General features: G+C 35.0%; 1 protein-coding gene across 6 annotated transcripts in view; it reads right to left on the bottom strand.

Moving 5' to 3' along the window:
• Positions 1 to 23,000, bottom strand: part of BOLL (boule homolog, RNA binding protein) — a 45,688-nt gene that overhangs the window by 17,420 nt on the left and 5,268 nt on the right. For all 6 annotated transcript variants that reach the window (XR_005127624.2, XR_005127623.2, XR_005127622.2 and 3 more), the window contains exons 3-10: positions 20,591 to 20,682; positions 18,329 to 18,383; positions 16,813 to 16,888; positions 16,238 to 16,365; positions 10,120 to 10,191; positions 8,011 to 8,058; positions 6,887 to 7,015; positions 5,226 to 5,324 (exon numbers count right to left, since the gene is read on the bottom strand). Coding sequence is in view for 3 of the 6 variants with exons in the window: in XM_037523772.2 (XP_037379669.1) it covers positions 5,226 to 5,324; positions 6,887 to 7,015; positions 8,011 to 8,058; positions 10,120 to 10,191; positions 16,238 to 16,365; positions 16,813 to 16,888; positions 18,329 to 18,383; positions 20,591 to 20,682 (699 nt within the window). In the remaining 3 variants the exon portion in view is untranslated. The remainder of the gene's footprint in view (positions 1 to 5,225; positions 5,325 to 6,886; positions 7,016 to 8,010; positions 8,059 to 10,119; positions 10,192 to 16,237; positions 16,366 to 16,812; positions 16,889 to 18,328; positions 18,384 to 20,590; positions 20,683 to 23,000) is intronic.

Consider the following 23,000-nt stretch of genomic DNA (forward strand, 5'->3'; position numbering starts at 1 on the left):
TCACATTACACTTTAAGACAATACATGAACCCAATGATAGGTTAAACCCAAAGGCTGTGAAACTATGGCCAACAGGCTAAATCTGGTTTATCACCTGTTTCTGTAAGTAAAGTTTTAGTGGAACAGAGAGTATATTTTATCTCTGGTTGTGCACATTACAACAGCAGTAATGAATAGTTAAGAGAGAGACCATGTGGCCTTCTGTAAAGCTTAAAATGTTTAATACTGGGGCCTCTCCGGTGGCGCAGCCGTTGAGCGCTGGGTTGCGAAGCTGCCCGCAGCCTCTGTGGCGCCGGTTCGATTCCCCGGCTGCTCCCCGGCTCCCGGAGGAGAGTCCCACATGGCGCGCAGACCTCTCCTGCCACCTGCTGCCCCCTCAGTAGTGTACTTCGGTCCTTCTGCCTGCTCTGCTCCCCGCTCTGGCTCTGGTGAATTCTCTCACCCTCCCGTGCTTCTGACTGTACCCAGTGCTTGTATAAATAAATAAAAATAAAATAAAAATAAATCTTTAAAAAAATGTTTAATACTGGGCCCTTTATAGAAAGTTTGTTGAACCTGGGGTTAACTTACTCAAGGGGGAGAAAAACTTTAGATTGAGCAGTTCTAAAAATCTATGAAAGAAAACACAGTAAGATGCCTTGAAAGCAAAGAATGTACTCTAAACTATAGAAATAAATGATTACTAGCTTCAAATATATTAGATTTGCCTTGATAAAATAAAAGTCAAAGTCAGAAATTAGAAGTTTACCAGACCTTGAGAGAAACCGAGAAGCTATTGACAATAGTGCTTTGGAGACTTCAGAGAATAGAATTAACTAAGTAAAGGTTTTCTGCAGTAGTATTTTTTTTAGATATAATTGACATATATTAATTTTAGGTATATAACATATTGATTCAATATTTGTATAGACTAAGAAATGATCATCACAGTAAGTTTAGTTAACATACATAATCATACATAATTATAATTTTTTCTCTTGTGATGACAACTTTTAAGGTGTACTCTCTAAGCTACAATAACACAGTATTATCATCTATCTTTACCATGCAGCTGTACATTATATATAATCCCCATGATTTACTTTATATGTGGAAATGTGTACCTTTTGACCACTTTCACCCATTTTGTCCAACCCAGATTTTATTTGCTTTAAAAATTATTAGTTTAGGGGCCTCCCTTGTGGCGCAGGGGGTTAAGCACTGCACTAAGAAGCAATCCGCAGACTCTGCAGCAAGAGTTAGATCTCCAGTCGGCCAGGGAGCAACCCACATAGCGCAGCAGATCTCTCCTGACTCACCTGCTGCTCCCCTCAGCAGTGTACTTCAGTCAATCTGCCTGTTTTGTTCTCCACTCTGTCTCTGGTGAATCCTCTTACCTTCCCATTCCTCTAGCCTGTACCCCAGCTCTTGTATGCATAAATAAAAAAATCTTTAAAAAAAATGATGTCCAATAAATTTTTGATGAGTTGACAAACAGAACGAACTGTTATTTAAGGCTTACTATATGGGAGAGTCCACAGGAAATGTCTATGCATGTTACATGTTCCTATGTAAATATTAAAATTACATTTTTTTTTTAAAGTTTGATTTATTTATTTATACAAGCACTGGGTACAGTCAGAAGCGCGGGAGGGTGAGAGAATTCACCAGAGCCAGAGTGGGGAGCAGAGCAGGCAGAAGGACCGAAGTACACTGCTGAGGGGAGCAGCGGGCAGCAGGAGAGGTCTGCGCGCCATATGGGTCCCTCCCCCGATGGCTGGGGAGCAGCCGGGATTGAACTGGCGCTGCAGAGGCTGCAGGCAGCTTTGCAACCCAGCGCTCAACCGCTGCACCACCGGGGAGGCCCTACATTTTTTTCTTGACAACCTTATGTTTTTCACTAATTTCTTCATTTCTCACCCACCCCTATTCATTTAGTTTTCTTTAAACTGATGGCTAAGTCTCTGCACCCTTCAACAGTTCTGTAAAATACTAATACAATTTTTTACACACAGATAAAAATTAGATAAAAATTATTTCCCATCTCTCTTCTGCAAAGAGCCATCCTAAATCTTACTCTATGTTGGACTAGTTGTTCTCTAAATCAGCTTAACAGCCATCATCCAGAGACTTCCTTTTTTTAAAGATTTATTTATGCATATAAGAACTGGGGTGTAGGCCAGAGGTGTGTGTGTGTGGAGGGGGTGAGATGATTCACCAGAGACAGAGTAGGGGGCAGAACAGGTGGATCTACTGAGATATACTGCTGAGGAGAGCAGTGGGCAAGACAGGAGAGGTCTTCTGTGTCATGTGGGTTAGCTGCCTAGCTTGGGATTGAACTCATGCTGCAGTGGCTGGCGATAGCTTGATAGTGCTGAGACTTTAACCTCTGCACCACCAGGGAGGCCCCAAAGACTTTCTTTTATTGTCATCTTGGGAATTCATTTTGCTTCTGCTCAGCCCTATGTTACATGCCCCCCACCCTTCCACCCCGCCTTTTTTAAATCCTGTATTTTTCCTCAGTTTGTTCTTGTTTTGGTGAAATACATACACAGTAGTATCATGAAAAAGGATGCATTTGAGGAAATTTTGAAAGTACCATACTTGTCAATTATAGCAGTCTAGACTGATATTTTCCTTAAAACATTCTAAAGCTTTTCTCCATTGTTTTCTAGCTTTCAGTGTTGCTAATCCTTTGTATATGATCTATTTTCTTTCTTGTGAAGCTTTTAAGACTTTTTTACCACTGTCATTCTGAAATTTCACAAAAATTTGCCTTAGTGAGTATTCTGTAGTAATGAATTATGTCAAATATTTGGAGGGCTCTTTTAATCTTGAGACTCTTTTTCTTAACTTCCTAGAAAGTTTTTTTTTTAATTTTTTTTTAAAAAAGATTTATTTATTTATACAAGCACTGGGTACAGTCAGAAGCAGGGGAGGGTGAGAGAATTCACCAGAGCCAGAGTGGGGAGCAGAACAGGCAGAAGGACAGAAGTACACTGCTGAGGGGAGTAGCGGGTGGCAGGAGAGGTCTGCGCACCAAGTGCGACCCTCGCTGGCAGCCACTGATCGAACCAGTGCTGGAGAGGCTATGGCAGCTTCGCAGCCCAGCGCTTAACAGCTGCACCACCAGGGGAGGCCCAACTTCCTAGAAAGTTTTAAAGACCTGTGTCAGGATAGAAAGGGTAAAGTTCCTCTTAGCAGCTTTTCTCTAGACATAAAAGAAGTAGGTTTTGAGTTCCAATTTTTTTCTTTTCTTTTTTTTTTTTAAAGATTTTTTTTTTTAATAGAGGCATGTTTTTATTTATTTATTTGTTTGTTTGTTTTGTTTATACATGCACTGGGTACAGTCAGAAGCCCGGGAGGGTGAGAGAATTCACCAGAGCCAGAGCAGGGAGCAGAGCAGGCAGAAGGACCCAAGTACACTGCTGAGGGGAGCAGCAGGCGGCAGGAGAGGTCTGCGAGCCATGTGGGACCCTCCTCCGGTGGCCGGGGAGCAGCCGGGGATTGAACCGGCACCGCAGAGGCCGCGGGCAGCTTCGCAACCCAGCACTCTACCGCTGCGCCACCTGGGAGGCCCTCCAATTTTTTCTTAAAGATTTATTTTTATTTCATTTATGCATATAAGAACTGGGGTTTCGGCCAGAGGTGGTGGGGTGTGAGGGGATATGAAAAGATTCACCAGAGACAGACTGGGGAGTAGAACAGGCAGTTATACTGAAATACACTGTTGAGGGGAGCAGTGGGTGAGATAGGAGAGGTCTGCTGTGCTGTATGTGGGTTAGCTCTCTGGCCAGGGATTGAATTCAGGTGGTCGCAGTAAGACTTGACTTGAGCATGAGACTTGACCCTTAAGCCACCAGGGAGGCCTGGGATCCAGTTTTATATGTATATGCACAAGGAAGTATAGCTATTCATGCATCTGTTATTTTTTTATATTTAACATAAGTGTAATTTTTATATTACCAAGTTAAAAAATGAAGTACTTGTTTCTTTATGCAATTTCTTCTAATTCCTACTCATAGATCTAATGTAGAAAACTATATACTCTTAAATTAGAAGAATTAAACTTCAAGAATGTTTAATATTAACTTTCTTCAGAAATTTTTCTATTTTAGTACTACTCCATCTTCTCTGGAATTTATCAAATGTTATATCTTCAATCATTTGTGTGTGTATGTGTATAATTAGTAACTGAAAATAACTAACATTCATCTATATAAGGTTTAATAACACTCTAGGTTTTGACACTAGATCAAAACTGTGGTTTAATTTCATGTTTGCAGTAAAGCGGTAATGGCAGTGAAGGAAGGCAATGGGTGGTGATGGGATGAGGAGATATGAGAGTGGGGAAGGGTCCTTAATAGACTGTCTTAGTATAAGCTCAATACAGGGGGTAGGTCAGAAGTATGAACATGAATGTGAAATAGATAATTTCTCTCATTTTATTGGAAAGAAAAAGTCTACTTTCCTTACCCAAGTACACTATAAGCAAGATTCATAGCACCATTAATAGCTCATTAATCTGTGGTTTTTTACTAGAGATAGAGTCTCACATCCCTAAAGTGATGATGGGAGAGTTTCACAATAAAACAAGGTCACAAGGGAATAGGCAGCATTCTATGCCTAGTTAGGATAGTCGATATACTGAATATACACATGGATCTAACTAGATTACCACTCTTTGGCCTGGATCTGATTTAGGAAGTAAAAGCACAAGTCCTAAGTCCCAGACTGTTTTCATTGCCCCATAAATGTTACTTGCCATTAACACAGACAATCAAAATATGAGGATATGAAATATCTAGGCAAATTCACAGAGAAAGAGTATATGTCAGAGGGGAATGAGGAGGGGAAGAGAAGATGGGAAGTTACTGGCTTAGTGAGTATAGAACTTCTCTTGCGGAGGAATGAAAAAGTATGCAAATAAATAGTGGTGATGGTTGTACAACACTGTGGATATAATTAACGACATTCAGTTGTACACTTAAAAATGAATTCTAAATTGTATATTTACCACAGTAAATAACATTTTTTTACATTATATGGTTTATTTAAATCATTAGTTGGTTAAAACTAATGGGAATTATAGTTAATTTAGAATTGTATTTCTTATTTCTTTCACATGAAAGAGTTCACTAATTCTGTATGATGATTCTAAATGTGCTATCAATATTGGTTATTTCCTTTTAGAAGGAATATTTGGAAAACATGAAATATGATTTTAAAAGATCAAAACTCCTTACTTTAATTGGTTCAGGCTGCATCACTGGTGCAGGCATGGCAATGGCACTTGGAGCATAAACCTGGTGATATGTTGCTTGAACTCCATGATCAGAATAAGACTATTAGAAAAAAAAGAAAAAAATTGCCTTTTATTTATTCATTAAAAATATTTATTTAGCATTACAATGTGATAGGCATTTTGCTGCACAACAGAGAAACAGATGAAAAATACATACCTTATCTTTAACTTTTAGCCCTATAAGGGGGAAGTGGTCAAATTATCTGAAATCCTATGAGGTAAGTATAGGGGATGCATGTGAGAAAAGAACTTAATCTGTGGTTTTTTGCTAGAGATATAGTCTCATTTCCCTGAAGTGATAATGGGAGAGTTTCACGATAAAACTAAGTCACAAGGGAATAGGCAATATTCCATGCCCAGTTAGGATAGTCGATATACTGAATATACACATGGAACTAACTAGATTACCACTCGTGAATCTCTCCCATCATCACTTTAGGGAAATGAGACTATATCTTTAGTGAAAAACCACAGATTAAGCTTAAGAAAGCTGGAGAAGTGGTCAGGGGAGTTTCCAGTGGAGCTAATGCTTGATTTGAAGAATTAGGGAAAGGAGAATATATTGTATAATGGCATAGAGGCAACTAAGAACACAAGACTGAAAAATATAAGCTAAAGATGAGTTATGATACAAGTTAAGTTAGGTGGTCGTAGGATACATTGGTTGCCACTAAGTTTTTGACTTACTCTGAGTAGAAGGCAAAGTTGTATTCTAAGAGTGAAGGGGCAAATAAATAACCATTGAAATAAGTGAGAGATAATGATAACATATTAATTTTAAAAACCCAACTATAAGAATAAGCCCTTCGGTTTTTAAATCTGGGAAAAATGCATTCTCTTCATTAACTTATATACTAAAATGCACTATTAAGATAAAGGCAGGCATATATCAGTTTGTATGGAAATACAAAATTAGTATAAGTTAGTGACTATAACTGATAATAAACATCTAATATTAGAAATTATGGATATGATTTAATGCCAAAAGTTGATTCTGGCTAAAAAATCTAATGTAAAAGCATTCTTACCTTATTATACCTCCCCCACATTCTTGAAGACCAGAAAACAAGTGTAACAAAAGACAGATTTTATTAAAATGCCATCATTAATTAAGCAAGAAAATTCTCATGATCTCCAAACCACAAAAAATGTTGAATGTCTACCAGATTCTGGGCAATTTGGATCAACATAAGGAAGAATTTGATGACTCCTAAGATATCAGACAAAAACAGATAGTTCCCTAAAGTTCAGTGGTCTGAAAAGCCTATTCACAAATTCTACAGAGTGTCAAGTACAGGTGTGTGTCAGATCAAGGTAGAAGCTGGGATTATCTACAAAGAAATACAATTTTACACTGCTTACTAGCAGGGGAGGTATTCCCTAGTTGAGTGAACAGCTGATTTGAGAAATGTTTTAGACCTTGTTTGTGAAGTCTAAAATGAAGCATTCTTAGATGTAAAGTAGAACATATATGAGTAAATCAAAGAAAATACAGGATAAATGGCTTCACTGAGGGTCTTGAACAAATATTTAAAAAGAAGGAAATAAGTAAATGTTAAGATGAGGTAGTTATAGATAAATTACTTTGAGACCAGTACATACCTCTGGAACTGAAGCTTCCATTAGAGATAGTGGAGGAGGAACACATCCACCATCTGGTGCAATTTCCACTGGTTGATAAATAACCTCAGAAGGTTGCAAATATAAAAATGGAGCAGAAGAGGCAGGAGACTAAAACGATATATTAACACATGGTTTATTTAGTATATTCAATATTGAGGTAACATTGGTTTACAATACTGTACATGATTTAGAGGTGTATAGATGACTCCCCTCAGATGTACGTCACCACACCATCCCCATCCCCAAGGCATCCATGGTCCTCCACCATAGTTCACTGTGCCATTTCCCCACTTTATTCTCCCCTTTCTCCCTACTCCTCTGGTAGCCTCAATTCTATAGTCAGATCTCTAGGGTTTGATAATGGTTTGGTACAATATCATATTTCTAATTCATTTATGATTAGTTAGTTCAATTAAACCAAATGACTTACCTAACAGATGAGAGAAACATTAAGTATGAGTTCTTTTTCAGGGATAGCACAGAAGTATCGTAGCAACAAACTAGGAACTCTGGGTTATTACAAATTCCAAATTGTGGAGAGAACTCTGTCATTGTAAGTACTAAAAGCTTAGTGGTTTTGAACCTCATATGTAAATTTAGATACTAATTATTGATATATTAAGATCACTTTAAAGTTGTTATTATAACTTATGATATTTAAAATGACATAATGTCTTCTCAGCTTTATGACTTCCATGGAAGTGAGAAAATGTCACTATAATTGACTATTATCAAATGATGGGACATGGAATACTTATTTAGGAGTGATAGTCAAACTGAATCAAAATTTAAAGTAAGGTTAGAAAAATGCTAACATTCCCAATAATTCTAATAGTAAAATGTTTTCATGTTTATTTAACATTCATTTATAAATGCTTTCATTTTAAAGCATTTGACTGTTATTTGACTGTTACAAAAATTATTTGAGGAAATTTACAAATGTATAATATCATTACTTTCATTTTACAAATGAGGAAACAGAAATATGGTGATTAAATACATTGTCACAGGTATCATAGTTAATAGAAAGGGTCTTTAAGTTCTCCCAGCTCTAATATTCATGTAGTCTTCACAAGAACACATTGAAAAAAATTAATACTTACCTGAGGCACACTCCACTGCCACTGTCCTGGTAGACACTGTGCAGGGGCCTAAGATGAAAAACAAAAACAAAACGAGAACCCACCCAGATTATAAACACTTTATATATATTATAGCTTATATAATCTATAACATCTTTTGTATGTGATGTTTGTATGTTATAAACAAAGTTAATTTGAGTAACTACATGCAAAAGAATGAAGTTGGACTCCTGCACCATAACCCATCTACAAAAACTAACTCAAAAGGTAACAAAGACCTACAAGTAAGAACTATAACTAAAAAAGTTATGGAAGAATACAGGTATGAATCATTGTTATTTTTAATTATATAATTTTAAAAAATCCATCAAAAGCAGAAGAAACAAGAGGTAAGTTGGATTTCATTAAAATGAAAAATTTTTGTGCTGCAATGACACCATCAGGAAGTGAAAATAGGGCCTCCCTGGTGGCCTAGGGATTAATCTCAGTGCTATCATCACTATGGCCTGAGTTTGATCCCCTGCCAGGGAGGTGACCCACACAGGGAGCAGCACACCTCTCCTGTCTCACCCGCTGCTCCCCAAAGCAGTGTATTTCAGTAAATCTGCCTGTTTCTGTTCCCCACTCTGTCTCTGGTGATCCTCTCAACCCCCACACCTCTGACCTATACCCATTCTTCTTTGCAATTGATTCTTTTTTTTTTTAATAAGTGAACATAAATGCGCCTCCCTGGTGGCGCAGGTGGTTGAGCGCAGTGCTGTGAAGCTGTCTGCAGGTTCTGCAGTGCAGGTTTGATCCCGGCCGGCTGGCGAGATACCCACATGGCGCAGCAGACCTCTCCTGTCTTGCCCGCTGCTCCCCTCAGCAGTGTATTTCAGTCAGTCTGCCTGTTTTATTTCCTGCTCTGTCTCTGGTGAATCCTCTCACCCTCTCACACATCTGACCTGTACCCCAGTTCTTATATAAATAAATCTCAAAAAAAAAAACCTCATTAATAAAAAGACAAGTAACCCAATCTAAAAATAGGTAAAGGATATGAGTAAACATCTCAACAAAGAAGAGAGACAAATGTCCAATAAGTACATGAAAAGGTATTTAGTCTTTGGGTTATGCAAATCAAAACTACAATGTGATACCACCTCACATCCACGAGCATGGCTATAATCAAAAAGGTAGATGATAACAAGTGTTGATAAGGATGTGGAGAAGTTAGAATCCTCATAAGCTGTTGGTGTGTAAAATGGTGCAGCCTTTTGGAAAACAGTATGATACATCCTTAAAAAGTTAAACATAAAAATGATAATATGACTTAGCAATTCTATTCCACACACGCACAATGGAATTTTATGCAGTCACAGAAATGAATGAAGTTTGATATATGCCACCACATGGATAAACCTTAAAAACATTATTTCAAATGAAGGGAAAGACTATATTTTGATAACAAAACCTGGTAAAGATATCAATTTTAGAATTTGTAAAAAAACCAAAAGATTCTTAGCAAATGAGCAGTTTTAAGGTCACAATGACCTTCTTTCTAGTATTTAACTAGAAAGAAATGTGTAAAGTGCATTTTTTTCTTATATTGCAAAATATTATGTTATATAAATCAGGACTAAAATCTTTCCTGATTACATCTAGCTCAGAGTTAATGTATAACATTAAATTGAATCTTTTCAGAGTATATCTCCTATGGTAAAGGAGCTACATATAGCTATACGTTAATCAGTTAATAAAGGAGGAGTTGGACTCAATAGGTCTCAAGCAGAAAACAACTTTATTCTTTCTCACCACTGCTGCTTTGCAAAGCACTGTGTTATGCCATTCTTCCTTGCCCCTGGATAAAAATTACAACAGATCACTTTTTGGAGTGTGGCAGGTTCCAAATGTTGACTCTCCGGTTCAGGATCTTACTAGATTCTTTGATAATCTCCCTGCTGAGAACTTTTGACTGCAATTCTAGCTCTTGATGCTGGATGTCTACTTCCCGTAGACTCTTTTGCTACTGGAGTAAACTCATTTTTTTTTTTTTTAGTTACTAGAGTATTTGTATGAGAAAAATTAAATGAAAGTTATCTAACAAAGGACTGACAGTATCAAACAGAATTTTCATTGTAATTTAATGTTTACCTGGTAGTGATATGCCGGCTGCTGATAAACAGGCTGGGCTACCATCACAGGGGAACTAGATATAGAACGTGACTATAAGAAGAAAGAAAAATAGAAAAATTATCCTAGGCAAAACTCTTCAAAATTGTTTATAGTTAAGTTTATTTTTTTTTTTAAAGATTTTTATTTATTTATGCATTCTAGAACTGGAGCACAGGCCAGAGGTGGGGGAGGTGAGAGGATTTACCAGAGACAGAGTGGGGAACAGAACAGGCAGACTGACCGAAGTACTCTGCTGAGGGGAGCAGCAGGCGAGTCAGGAGAGGTCTGCTGTGCCATGTGGATCACCTCCCTGGCCAGGGATTGAACTCATGCTATTGTGGCTGTGGATAGCTTCTTAGGTTGCATCTTAACCCCTTGCGCCACCAGGGATGCATGTTAAGTTTATTTTTAATTGTTAACTAAACCGCATTAATTTTGGCTTGTGAATGGAAATGTCATTTTTCTACGTCTGATTGACATTATTACCAACTAAACTGAGTTAAAATCATCTTGGTATTCCTACTTCCACGTGGTTTAATATCCATAATGTTAAAACAATCACCAGAAAAGTTGCTTTTAGTTTGAACTGCATGACCTCCCAAGGTTATGACTGTATAGCAGTCCAAGTATATTAGAGAAAAGCAGAAGCTGAGCTTGAGGTGACATTTCTATTATGGAAACCAGAAGTAGATGGTTACTACTTACATAGTTTTTAGAATTAAGTGAATATTATATATGATTTTGCTGCTGATTTCTTACTACTTACAAATAACATCCTATTTCTGTTATATATTTAATTAAAGCAAATAAATTTATCAAAACATTTGTCAAATTCTATTTTACAAATTTGACATTTAAATGAGTTAATCACCCAATAAACTTACACGTAATTTATCTATGTTTATAGAAAGTACTTGTAACATTTGATAATTTAAAGCAATAGAGTGAATCCCAAATAGATAAAAGTCAGATGTCAAGACAGAGACATTATATTAAGTAAGGTAAAATTGGTTTTAATGATAACAATTGAAATTAATTTCTACAACAGATATGCGGACAATATCCATAATAGCTTCCAATAAGAGATGCAGTTTAACCTCTTACACTGCTGGTGGGAATGCAAACTGGTCCAACCACTATGGAAAGCTGTATGGAGGACCCTCAAATTACTAAAAATGGATTGACCTTATGACTCAGCAATTCCACTCCTAAGTCTAAAGGACACAAAAAACATTTATTTGAAAGGAAACCCACACTCCTATGTTTACTGCAGCACTATATGCATTAGCTAAGATACGGAAACAACCTAAATGCCCAAAAAACAGATGACTGGATCAAGAAGATGTGGTATATTTACACAGTGGAATACTATACAGCAATCAAAAAACATAAACTCATGCCATATGCAGCAACATGGATGGAGCTAGAAGGGATTATGCTCAGTGAAATATGTCAGAAGGAAAAAAATATTGGATGGTATCACTTATAGAAGGAACACAGGGAAACTGAATAAAGGTCAGAAAAAAGACCAAACTTGGAGGCAAACTATCGATCTGAGGCATATATTAGGGGAGGGGAAAGGAGAGGGGTCAAAACAGGGGCATCAAGAGCATAAGGGACTATGGTGACAGTTCACGATTGATATGGTGGTAGGAGATTTATGGGGACTACACCTGAGGTGAGAAATGAAATATTGCTCAAAAATGAGCACTGATATAAGAAAATAAAAAAGTTTAATTAAAAAAAAAGATGCAAGTTAAAACCACGAGATATCTCATACCTGTGAGAAGGACAAATATTAAAAAGACCCCCAATAACAAGTGCTGGAGAGGATACAGAGAGAGAGAAACCCAAATAAACTGTTGGTGGGAATGTAAATGTGAAACATAGAAATACCATATAACCCAGCAATGCCCTCTTAGGCATCTATTCAAGGAATGTGAAGCCACATTGGGACATTTGGCACTATATATATATATTTTTTGGTTTCCATAAATGTGGTAAGTCTGGGATGCTGCTGACCATCCTACAATTTGTATATGATAGGATCCCACAACAAAGAATCATCTGGTCTAAAATGTCAATAGTGCTGATTAAGGTTGAAAGACATCTCAAAGGGTTAATGTCCAAGATCTACAAAGAACTCATACAATTCAACAAAATATAAACAACCCAATAAAAAATGGGCAGAAGAGAGAAACTCCTCCAAAGATGACATACAAATGGGCAACGGGCACACACAAAAAATGTTCATTACTCACTGTCAAGGGAATGCAAATCAAAACCACAAACAATAACATTTCACACCTGTGAGAATGCCCATTTTTAAAAAAAGAGCAGGAACAAGTGTTGGTGAGTATGTTGAGAAAAAAGAACCCTCATACACTATAGGTGGGAATGTGAACCGGCCCAGTTCCCTTGTAAAAAGAGTATGGAGATTTCTCAAAATAAAAAATGGATTTGCTGTATGATCCAACAATTCCACTCCTAGGTATCTATCTGAAGAATGTAAAAACACTAACTTGAAGGGATATGTGCACTCCTATATTCACTGCAGTGCTATTTGTAACAGCCAAGCTATTAAACAACCTAATACCCAAAGGCAGATGAGTGGATTAGGAAGATGCGGCATGTATATATACTCAGCAAAAAAAAATAGTTAAACTCTTTCCATTTGCAACGACATGGAAGGAACTGTAGGGGATTATGCTAAGCAATAGGTCAGAAGGAGAAAGACAAATACCAGATGCTGACACTTACATGTAGAATACAGAGAAATAAAATAAAAGACCAGATAAAGCCAAATCAATAAAGACAACCTAGAAATCTGATTGTAAAACTCAGGCTCCCAGAGGGGGAAAGGCAAAGTGGGGAGGGGCACAGCGGACTATGGTGAGCTACGGGTGTCTTCATGGTTGGTGTGTTCAGGTCATGGTGTTAATGTATAAATCCTGTAACAGACATTGCCAGCGCAGTAACTCAATGGGGATTAAAACAAACCAAAACAAACCAAAAAACAGAAAAGAGCAGAAACAGAAGCATACTAAATTACAAATGACTGTTTTTGTATGTGAGTTTTGCAGGGTTGTGGATACAATTCAACATTTAAAATCAAAAGTATTATTACACAGCATTCACAACTTATGAGGAAGTGATTGAAAAAATACACACCATTCATAAAAACATAAAACCATAGAGTATCCAAGAATAAATCCAAAAAAAAAATTTTCAGACTTTTTTTTTTATAGAAAAGGAGTTTTACTGATGGGTGGAAATAAAATACATAAATTAATGGTCACGAATGGGAAAATTTAGTATTATACTCAAAAGCCCCTAATTAACTTATATATTTAATGTAGTTCTAATAAAAACCTTTTCACAGAACTGAATAAGCTTATAAGATTTATAATAAAAGCAAAGATTTAAGGATAAATGAAAGACACCTGAAGAACAAAATGAGAGGTCTGCCCTTGTTATGCAACAGGATGAAGCAACAGGAATTAAAATAGAATTGGGCAGAGCAAACAAATACACAGATGAAAAAATAAGAGTACCCAGAAAGAGACCCTGACACATGGAAACCTGGTATTTGACAGAGGACTCATTTTAAAACAGTGAAATCAGATGGATTAGGAAATACATAAACTCCAGAATTAAGAATTAAATGTGAAAAACAGCGACACTATAACATTAAAAAAATAAAATATAGAATATATTCTTGTAATACAGATACTTTAAGAGAAAGACACTAAAAACTGAAATAGAGAAAAACATCATGTCAACTTTATAACAAAATATTTGTGTATGACAAAAAATAAAGTCAGTAGACAAGCCACAAACTAGAAGATATTTCCAACCCACAAAATTCATACAATGAACTTAAGAAAAAGATACTCCTAAAAGAAAAATGGACAAAGGATATGAAGAGGCAGCTCATAAAAGGCAAGACTGGAATGGACAATAAATTTGTGGAAATATGGTCAATATTACCGGTGACTGGCAAATACAAAGTAAAACGATACTACTTCAAAATTTAAAAGGTTGGCAGATTATGGTGAAACTGGAGCTCTCATAAGCTGCTGGTGGAAGTACAAACTGGTACACTTTGGAAAGCTATTTGGCAACTCAGGTCAGAGATGTGCATGCTCTACAAATACAAAATTCTACTATGCAGCCCTGGCCGTAGTAGGGGAAGACAAAAAATTTCCAGTGGTACAGGTACATGAATAGGCTTAAGAGTATTAATTTTGAGACCCTAAATTTCATACGTTCTCTTTCCTTATTTGATTGAGTTTGTGTACTATGGATTCTCCTTTTTACAATTTCCTTTCCACAATCCACTTTTCCTTCCCTACGAAAGGTGTACTTCCCATTCATTCTGGATCTAGCTATAAAGTTTTGTTCTGGAATGTAAACATCAACAGGGCATCAAACAAATAGACAATGCAAGAAGGCAATACCCTTAGAAAAAAGAAAGAGCAAAATGAAGAGATTGTATAAGAAATATTAAAAAGGAGGACCTCCTTGGTGGTGCAAGGGGTTAAGCAGTGCACTATGAAACAATCCGCATCCTCTGCAGCATGAGCTCGATCCCAGGCCGGCCAGGGAGCAACCCACATGGAGAAGCAGAACTCTCCTGTGTCGCCCGCTGCTCCCCTCAGCAGTGTATTTCAGTCAGTCTGCCTGTTCTGCTCCCCACACTGTCTTTGGTGAATCCTCTCATCCCTTGCATCTCTGGCCTGTACCCCAGCTCTTGTATGCATAAATAAATCTTTGGGAAAAAAAAGAAATATTAAAAAGGAGATGGTATTTAATTTCATTCAGAGTGGACCATTACATGGTAGTCATGGGAATACTATTAACTCAATTATTTGAACTAGAAAATAAAGTCAGAATTTTCTAATAAGTTTTACTGGGTGACTAGTATTATTCAGTTGGTGAATTCTGTTAACTGAGTCATAGAGCAAACATTTTCATTCTCTTTTTATTGAGATATAAATGACACATAGCATTGTATTAGTACAATATGATTCGCTGTATGTATATTCTGTGAAATGACTACCATGGTAAGTCTAGTTAACATCTATCACCACACATTGTACAGTTTCTATTCGTAAAATCTACCAATGTCAGTTTTATAAAAATATATTTAAAGCAAATCTACAATATATAATGTGTCTAAACTATTTAAACTTTGACAAGTTCCAGACATCAACTTAAAAATGAGTATGCATAGTCATAAGTTTTCAAAAAAAGTTTTAGACAATGTAATAAAAAACTGAAGGCCACTATTCTAGATAAACTCTCACCAAATGCATATAAGATCTGGATGTTCATTGTAGTCTTGACTGTAGAAAAAAATTTAAAATGTCCATCTCCAAAATGAAATATTATAAAATACTGAAATAAGTGAACTAGATATACTAAGATCACCATGGTTTAATCTCAAACAGGATCAACATAATTTAATCTTAAGAACATAGTGTTGAAGAGAAAAATCAGACTATTTGCATGGTATTTAAAAATCACCCAGGGCCTCCCCGGTGGCGCAGCGGTTGAGCGCTGGGTTGCGAGGCTGCCCGCAGCCCTTGCAGTGCCGGTTTGATCCCCGGCTGCTCCCCAGCCACCGGAGGAGGGTCCCACATGTCACTTAGACCTCTCCTGCCGCCCGCTGCTCCCCTCAGCAGTGTACTTCGGTCCTTCTGCCTGGTCTGCTCCCTGCTGTGGCTCTGGTGAATTCTCTCGCCCTCCCGCTCTTCTGACTGTACCCAGTGCTTGTACAAATGAATAAATAAATCTTTAAGAAAAAAAAAAATCACCCAAAGCAGAATTACATATTGTTTAAGGATACATGTCATTTGTAGTAAAAATAACATAAAATGGACAGGAAAAGCTCTGAGTAGGAAAATAGGGTAAGAAAATGGGGACAAAGAGACTTTACCTGAATGTATCATATTTTATCACCCCCATTAAAATGTTAATATTTAAGAAACCTGAGTGATATTATATAGCTTGTTGGTCTCTGAAATATTTCAGACATAATAAAAAAAATTTTGATAGTAATAGATGTAAACTTTTCTAAAATCAAAATACTCACAGGCCAAGGTGGTGGGACAGAAGTTACCTCTGGAGTATGAAAATAAGCAACACCATTATGATAAGTGTAAGGATAGCCAGTAGAAGTTGTCAGATACATTGTTCCAGCTGCTGGCATTATACTGGAACCTAAAGGAAATATTAAATAATATTTGCAATGTTCAATGAAACTTTAAAAATATAATTTCTGAAAAATGTTTCTGATACTGGTTCTGTATTTTGACTTTCAGCATTTTCATTCTACTTTTAAATTATTATTTTAATTAGAAATTTTCTAGTTATTAATTCCAAATTATTATAATTACTTTTGGATTTTAATATTATCATAAAAGATTTTGCCTTTAAAGATGTAACTTTATGGAATATATTTAATTTTCATTATTTATATAAAATTTTCCCTAGTCAAAAATCTTATATATATTAATTTGTGGTAGAAAATTCAGTTGACCACCAAATTTTCTAAGGTAACGTTATTAAATAAGAGAAATCTGATATTTTAATGAATTTCTATAAAATCTAATATTTCAAGAGAACCATAAAAAAACACTGAAAAATACATTAGTTGTCAATACATACGAGGGATCCCTACTTGTTGTTTTCTTATTGCTGGACCAATGTTTAGTTTCTTATCCTTATAATTAAGTTTTTCAGCCTAAAAGAAGAAAAAATACTTTATTATTTTGGCATTGTTTTTAAAGCTATTAAGGAAAAACTAGTGAGAAGCAATTTTTAAAATTCAGATCATAACATTTTTATCTTCTCTGAAAGCAGCAAGGTATTGTAGGAAGTGTTTAGATATAAAATGATCTGGGTCTGAATCTTGACTCCAGTGTTTCAACACTAACTTCTATCTGGAATATGGCCAATCCTCTATTCGAGGATCCTGTATTTGGGAATTCACCTACTCACTAAAGTCAATACTTGTGTCAATTTAGAGGCTGTTAGTTATCAAGCAGCGAGGCGAGAAATTTGGAGTTGCCTGATATATGTGGTCCCAGCCGAGATTAAACAAGAGGTAGCTTTGTCTTTTTGTTTTTGCTTCTATACTATAATCAGGAATAATTTTTGTATTTTCTTTAGTACCATGTTTTCTGCATTTTTGTGTATCTTGTTGGTGATTTTGCTATTTAAAATAGCCTTCAAGTGTAGTGCTAAAGTGCTGATTAGTATTCCTAAGTACAAGACTGTCGTGTACCTTATGGAGAAAATGTGTTAGATGGGCTTACTTTAGCCATGAGGAATAATATTGTTGGCTATACCTTACATGTTAATTAATCAACAATATTTAAAGTCACATTAAATATGGTATTTTAAAACACATAAAACAAGGTTATATATTGACTGGTTAACCGGAAGCTGTGGGGACCTATTGCTGTATTTCTTCTAGACGTAGTAGTTTAGTCTTTGCTACGTCAGTGTTCGTGGTAACTTTATAAAAACATAAACTACTATATAAATGATGAGAACTCACTGCATATGATTTAATAATATCTAATTCAAATTCTAGTTTTTCCTAAAAAAGTTAAAGGTTACATTTGTCATAATTTATTATACTGAACTATTTTATAGGCTATGTACTTTTTCTATGAACGCTTAGACAGTTTTTTATAAGAGGGAAATAATTTCAGTTAACTTCACTGAGATTAACTACTACTCACAGTAGTGTTTTTTCAGGAATTCAAAGTGTTAGTAACTTCACAAAAGATTATCCCAAAGTTCTTACATTAAGCGGAGAATAAGGTGAAAAATTACTATACAACTTTACAACCATAGTCCTTTAATGATTTGGAATTTGCGTTCCCACAGATTAAACTTTCTTATTAATCTTATTATGTACTTATTTATTTAATCTTCAATTTATTTTCTTATAGCATTCATTTTTGTACAATATTTGATTTTAATCTTACTTTCAACTCAATTTTTAAAAGACAAATTTTAGAGATCAATTTTAGGAAGCAAATAAGTTAGAAGAATTTTTTGTAAAGAAACTGATCATTGTACTCAAATTCTATTGTTAAAATAATACCTTATAGGATTAGTTTCAAAGAAAGAAGTTCCAAAAAATGAAGTTAAATACATCAAAAGATCTTACCTCTTGTAAAATTTTTTGTGCATCTTCTTGTGTTTCGAAAGTGATGAAACCATACCTGAATAAATGCATTAATTATTTTCTTAGAACATCACATTAGTTATATTAAGGTTTTAAAAATTTTATTCTTTAAGAATTGGCCACTGCATTTCTCTATGGTATACTAGTGTGTAAAATTAAGGAGACTGATTCACAACTTAATATTTGTCACCTCCAAACTGCCAAATATCCAAAAACACTTTCAGGCCTGAGTTGTATATAAGGTAGGAAAGTATGAAATTCATGTTCTGACTTACAACTTAGGGTGAAATGATTTTCAGTCCTAAGCAATAATCTTTAAAATAATAGGACTTGGGCCTCCCCAGTGGCGCAGCGTTGAGCGCTGGGTTGCAAAGCAGCCCGCGGCCTCTGCGGCGCCGTTCCATCCCCGGTTGCTCCCGGCCACCGGAGGAGGGTCCCACATGGCGCGCAGACCTCTCCTGCCGCCCGCTGCTCCCCTCAGCAGTGTACTTCGGCCCTTCTGCCTGCTCTGCTCCCCGCTCTGGCTCTGGTGAATTCTCTCACCCTCCCGCGCTTCTGACTGTACCCAGTGCATGTGTAAACAAACAAATAAAATAAAGAAAGAAATAAAAACATGCCTCTATAAAAAAAATAATGTTTAAAAAAAAAAAATAAAATAAAATAATAGGACTTTGATTTAAATAGGAGTCAAAGTAGAAAAAAATTAGAAAATTAAAAATTTTACATTTTTTTCTATATTGGTAAATAAATATACAAAGATATCATTTGATATTACTAGCATATTTCTCAAGCAAAATTAAAAATATGTACAGCACAGACTATATCTGCTTTTCACATATAAGTGAAAATACATTGAATATAATTTGGTAATGCTCCAATAATGTACAAGTAGTGTAATGTACAAATACATGATGTTTGCCATGTTTAAGAAGCCAAAATAGGTAGGCAAAAATAAACAAAAGAAAAAAAATGTATTCCCCTAGGGAGAAACTTCAATTTACATAACTTAAGGAAACTGTTTAGAGTAGTGTTAAATATCCTGACTACTATTTTTTTCAATTTGTAATTACTGTATTTTATATAAATTTTCTTTTCCTAGCAAAGGAATTTCTGTATTTGTGTAAACATTAAAAAAAGAGTTAACGAAATAGTTTCACACTAGGTATTTTTGGTAGAACACATACACCACCCAGTGGAAAAAGCGTAAAGTACAGTTTACATTTTCAAGTGTGGTTTTCAATGACTTTAAAAAAGGTATTACACTACAAATTCTACTAGCTAAACAAAAGAGGTACAATCTTACTTCATCCTAATATTGTCAGTCTGAAGAAGTATTTTCTCTATTTAAAAATAGCTTCCCTGAAGGATCTCATCCTTCTCAGAGTAACCACAAGTCATACATTGTTTTTACTAATACAATTTTCTTCCTCCTCATCAGCCCCTTTCTTTTATATCTATAAATATGTATGCCTTGCCACTCTATCAAGGAAACAATCATTGCTCTCTACTGCCTTATCCATTTTTCCAGTAAGTACATTATGTAAGCTACCTTTGTCTTCTCTGAAATTGGCTTCTGTATATACCAATCTATTGAAACAACTCTAAAGTCATTAGACATTTTTAGACCAATTTTACTATTCTTCTCAATTTTCATTCACCTTGACACAATTAAAAATCATCCCAGTTAAGAGTTGTATTTTTGAAATTAGTCTTCTGCTAAGTCTTTGAGGTACAACCTACAGACATTTTCCTGATGTCGGCTTTTTTCAAACAAAGCTCTAATAAAGCACGTGTATCATTTGAAAAGTATATGATTCTTTTAGCTTCCGGTTCCTGAGCTACTGGACATTAGCTTCTCAACATTAAGTGCTTGCTACCTAATACTGAATGGTCCCCGAGTCCATGTAAGAATAACTTTTCAACAAATTAAGAAGCATTATAATGTCCCCTTTCCTTCAAAACATAAGGATAATTTAAATACAAACTTTAAAAAGAAACAGGAGATCAAAAGGTAACAGGAAAGAACAGGACATAGGATTCTTTTTTACAGATGGAACAAAACAGTTAGTAAACAAAATCTAGTGATCCTATAAAAATACAATTGCTACTTCTCTCACCCTCCCGCGCTTCTGAATGTACCCAGTGCTTGTATAAATAAGTAAATAAGTAAATAAATAAATAAATCTTTTTTAAAAAAAAAAAATACAATTGCTTATTCTACGTAGTTTCTACGGTGATACTAACCCCTTGGATACTCCAGCTCTGTCATTTACAATCTTCACTTCTTTTACAGACCCATATTGGGAAAAAAATTTTCTTAAATCATTTTCATTTGTCTAATACATAAAAAAGAAAACACACAAAAAACTTAATATGAGTGCCTTTCATCATAAAAACAATGCATGAAACCATTAGGTTATTAAAATCAATATAAACTCTTTGCTCTATGCACTAACCATACTGTTAAACTATTGTATCACATTTCTTTTAAAGCTGAAATGTTTTAGAGCTGCAAAGAAAGCAACTCTTCAAAGGAATTCTTGTTCTATAGTTCACCATTAAAACAAAATTTGAATTAAGTGTGGCTATAACTACAGTAAGAACATATTACTCTTGGTTCTTGTGGCTCAGAGAGACTCATAGTCATGCAAGTGGAAGTAGGTCATATTGGCCTATAACAATTCTATTTTAATAAGCGTGGTCTCTAAGAAGAACAAGGTTTAACGAATGTATTTTCAAAAGTACTTGAAAGCTTGATTTGTGGTAAGTGAAGTGGCTACAAGATTGAAAGTTTTTAGATACCTTATCTGTACTCAATATACATTTCAGCTATATATGGATATAATCAAAATAAAAATTGTGCCATAATTAGGCTGTAATTTACAATGTCAACAAGGAAGGTTTTGGGATATCTAGTTATAAGTGAAATAATCTCATTCATATTACTTTTTCCTAGAGTATGCACATTAAAATCACTGCAATTTCACTTTCTGGTTCAATTATAACTGTTTGTTCTCATAAGTAACTTTAAATACACCTAGAAAAAATTTTCTTTATAAACACAGGAAAAGACATGCCTTACAGGAGAGCTATTCCTCTTGAGTTCCATTACAACTCACTACTTACATATGTATGTTTAAATTTTGATTTTAAGTTGTAACATAAAATCTGCTAAATTGAAATGACAAATACTGAATTATTCTAAAAATAATAGAATAATTGAATGCCTCTTATTTCAACAAACACAAAAGGGAATCAATGGCAGAATAATGATTTCTATTAGAGATTTGAAAACAAATTAATTCAAACTTCTCAGAATTATTAGTTCAATTTTGCAGTTCCTTTGTTTCAACATAAAATGACAGTTAAGATTATTAAATATTACGAGGGCTAGGTTGTGGGCTTCTAAAAATAAGAGATTTAGAATGTTTGTGACTGCTTACTGCTACAGTAAACTACTTCCTTGCTGGCATTTATCTATGGTTTTAGAAAAGACATAAGGGAGGCAACACTAGTAAATACCTTAGTTATGACTACGCTTTTAACAATGGCCCCCATCGTTAGCTGAGTGGCTTAGTAACCTAGACTAACCTAGCCATATAAATGTTTACATTTATTGATAATTTATTTTAAAAATCATACTAAACTATTTTAAAATAAATTCTGAACACAAATGCCCAACTTGAATATTTATGGTTACTCATTAATATTTTCCATAGAAATAGAAATTTTTTTTCTATTACCATTTCAAAAGAAATTAGTTTTCTTATTTATATTGAGTAAATCAATCACGTACTTAAAAGACTTATTTTTACAAATACACCAAGTGTAACATTTCTCTTGAGCAGGAAAAAAGTATATCCATTAAAACTGTGATAGATTCATTTTAAGGAAATAGTGCGTTACGTCACATATTATACCCTAAAAACACAATTATTATTTTTTTAATTAAGAAAGAGAACTCTCCCTGTAATTTCTCATATGTAATATAGAAACTTGGAAATCCTTTATCTCCACATGACCACACATTCCTTTCCTGTAGGTGTTTACTAATGCCTACCACATGGGGGTATCACAAACTACTATTCTCTGAAAGAGTTAAATGGTTGATTATGTTATTTGATATATCACTGTTAAGATGCTTTATTCTGACAAGGACACAAGCCCTTTGGGTCATCAGATTCTAAGTTACATCATGTAAAGTAATTTGCAAAAGACGAAAGTCTAGGAGGTTACTCAGGAAGCAGAGATAAAAGTTGTTATAAAGAAACAGGATCTCATAGGACATAACTTGTGTGTTTTTAACTGAGTCTTTTGAAAATTATAATCACTCATTATCTGTAATTTTATAAAAGAAAGTATAATTTATATGGTATGGGGAAATGAAGAATAAAGAACTATGAGTCAGAAACCTAGGATTCTAGTCTTCACCCTATCACTGAGTAGCTGATATACTACAGACATGTCAATGAGCGTCACTTTCCCTGTATGTGAACTGGGTAGTTAAATATGCTTTATTTAAGCTAGATTGCTATGGAAAATAATTTTCAGATAAAGACAATCTGAAATCTACTAATCACTATTCAAATGGCAAATATTTCATTATTTTCATAGACACACAAAGAAACAATTTCCGAGAAATAAAATAAATTCT

The sequence above is a fragment of the Talpa occidentalis genome, unplaced genomic scaffold (genome assembly GCF_014898055.3).
Source record: "Talpa occidentalis isolate TD23 unplaced genomic scaffold, MPIMG_talOcc4v2.1 talOcc4.3, whole genome shotgun sequence".
NCBI lineage: Eukaryota > Metazoa > Chordata > Mammalia > Eulipotyphla > Talpidae > Talpa > Talpa occidentalis.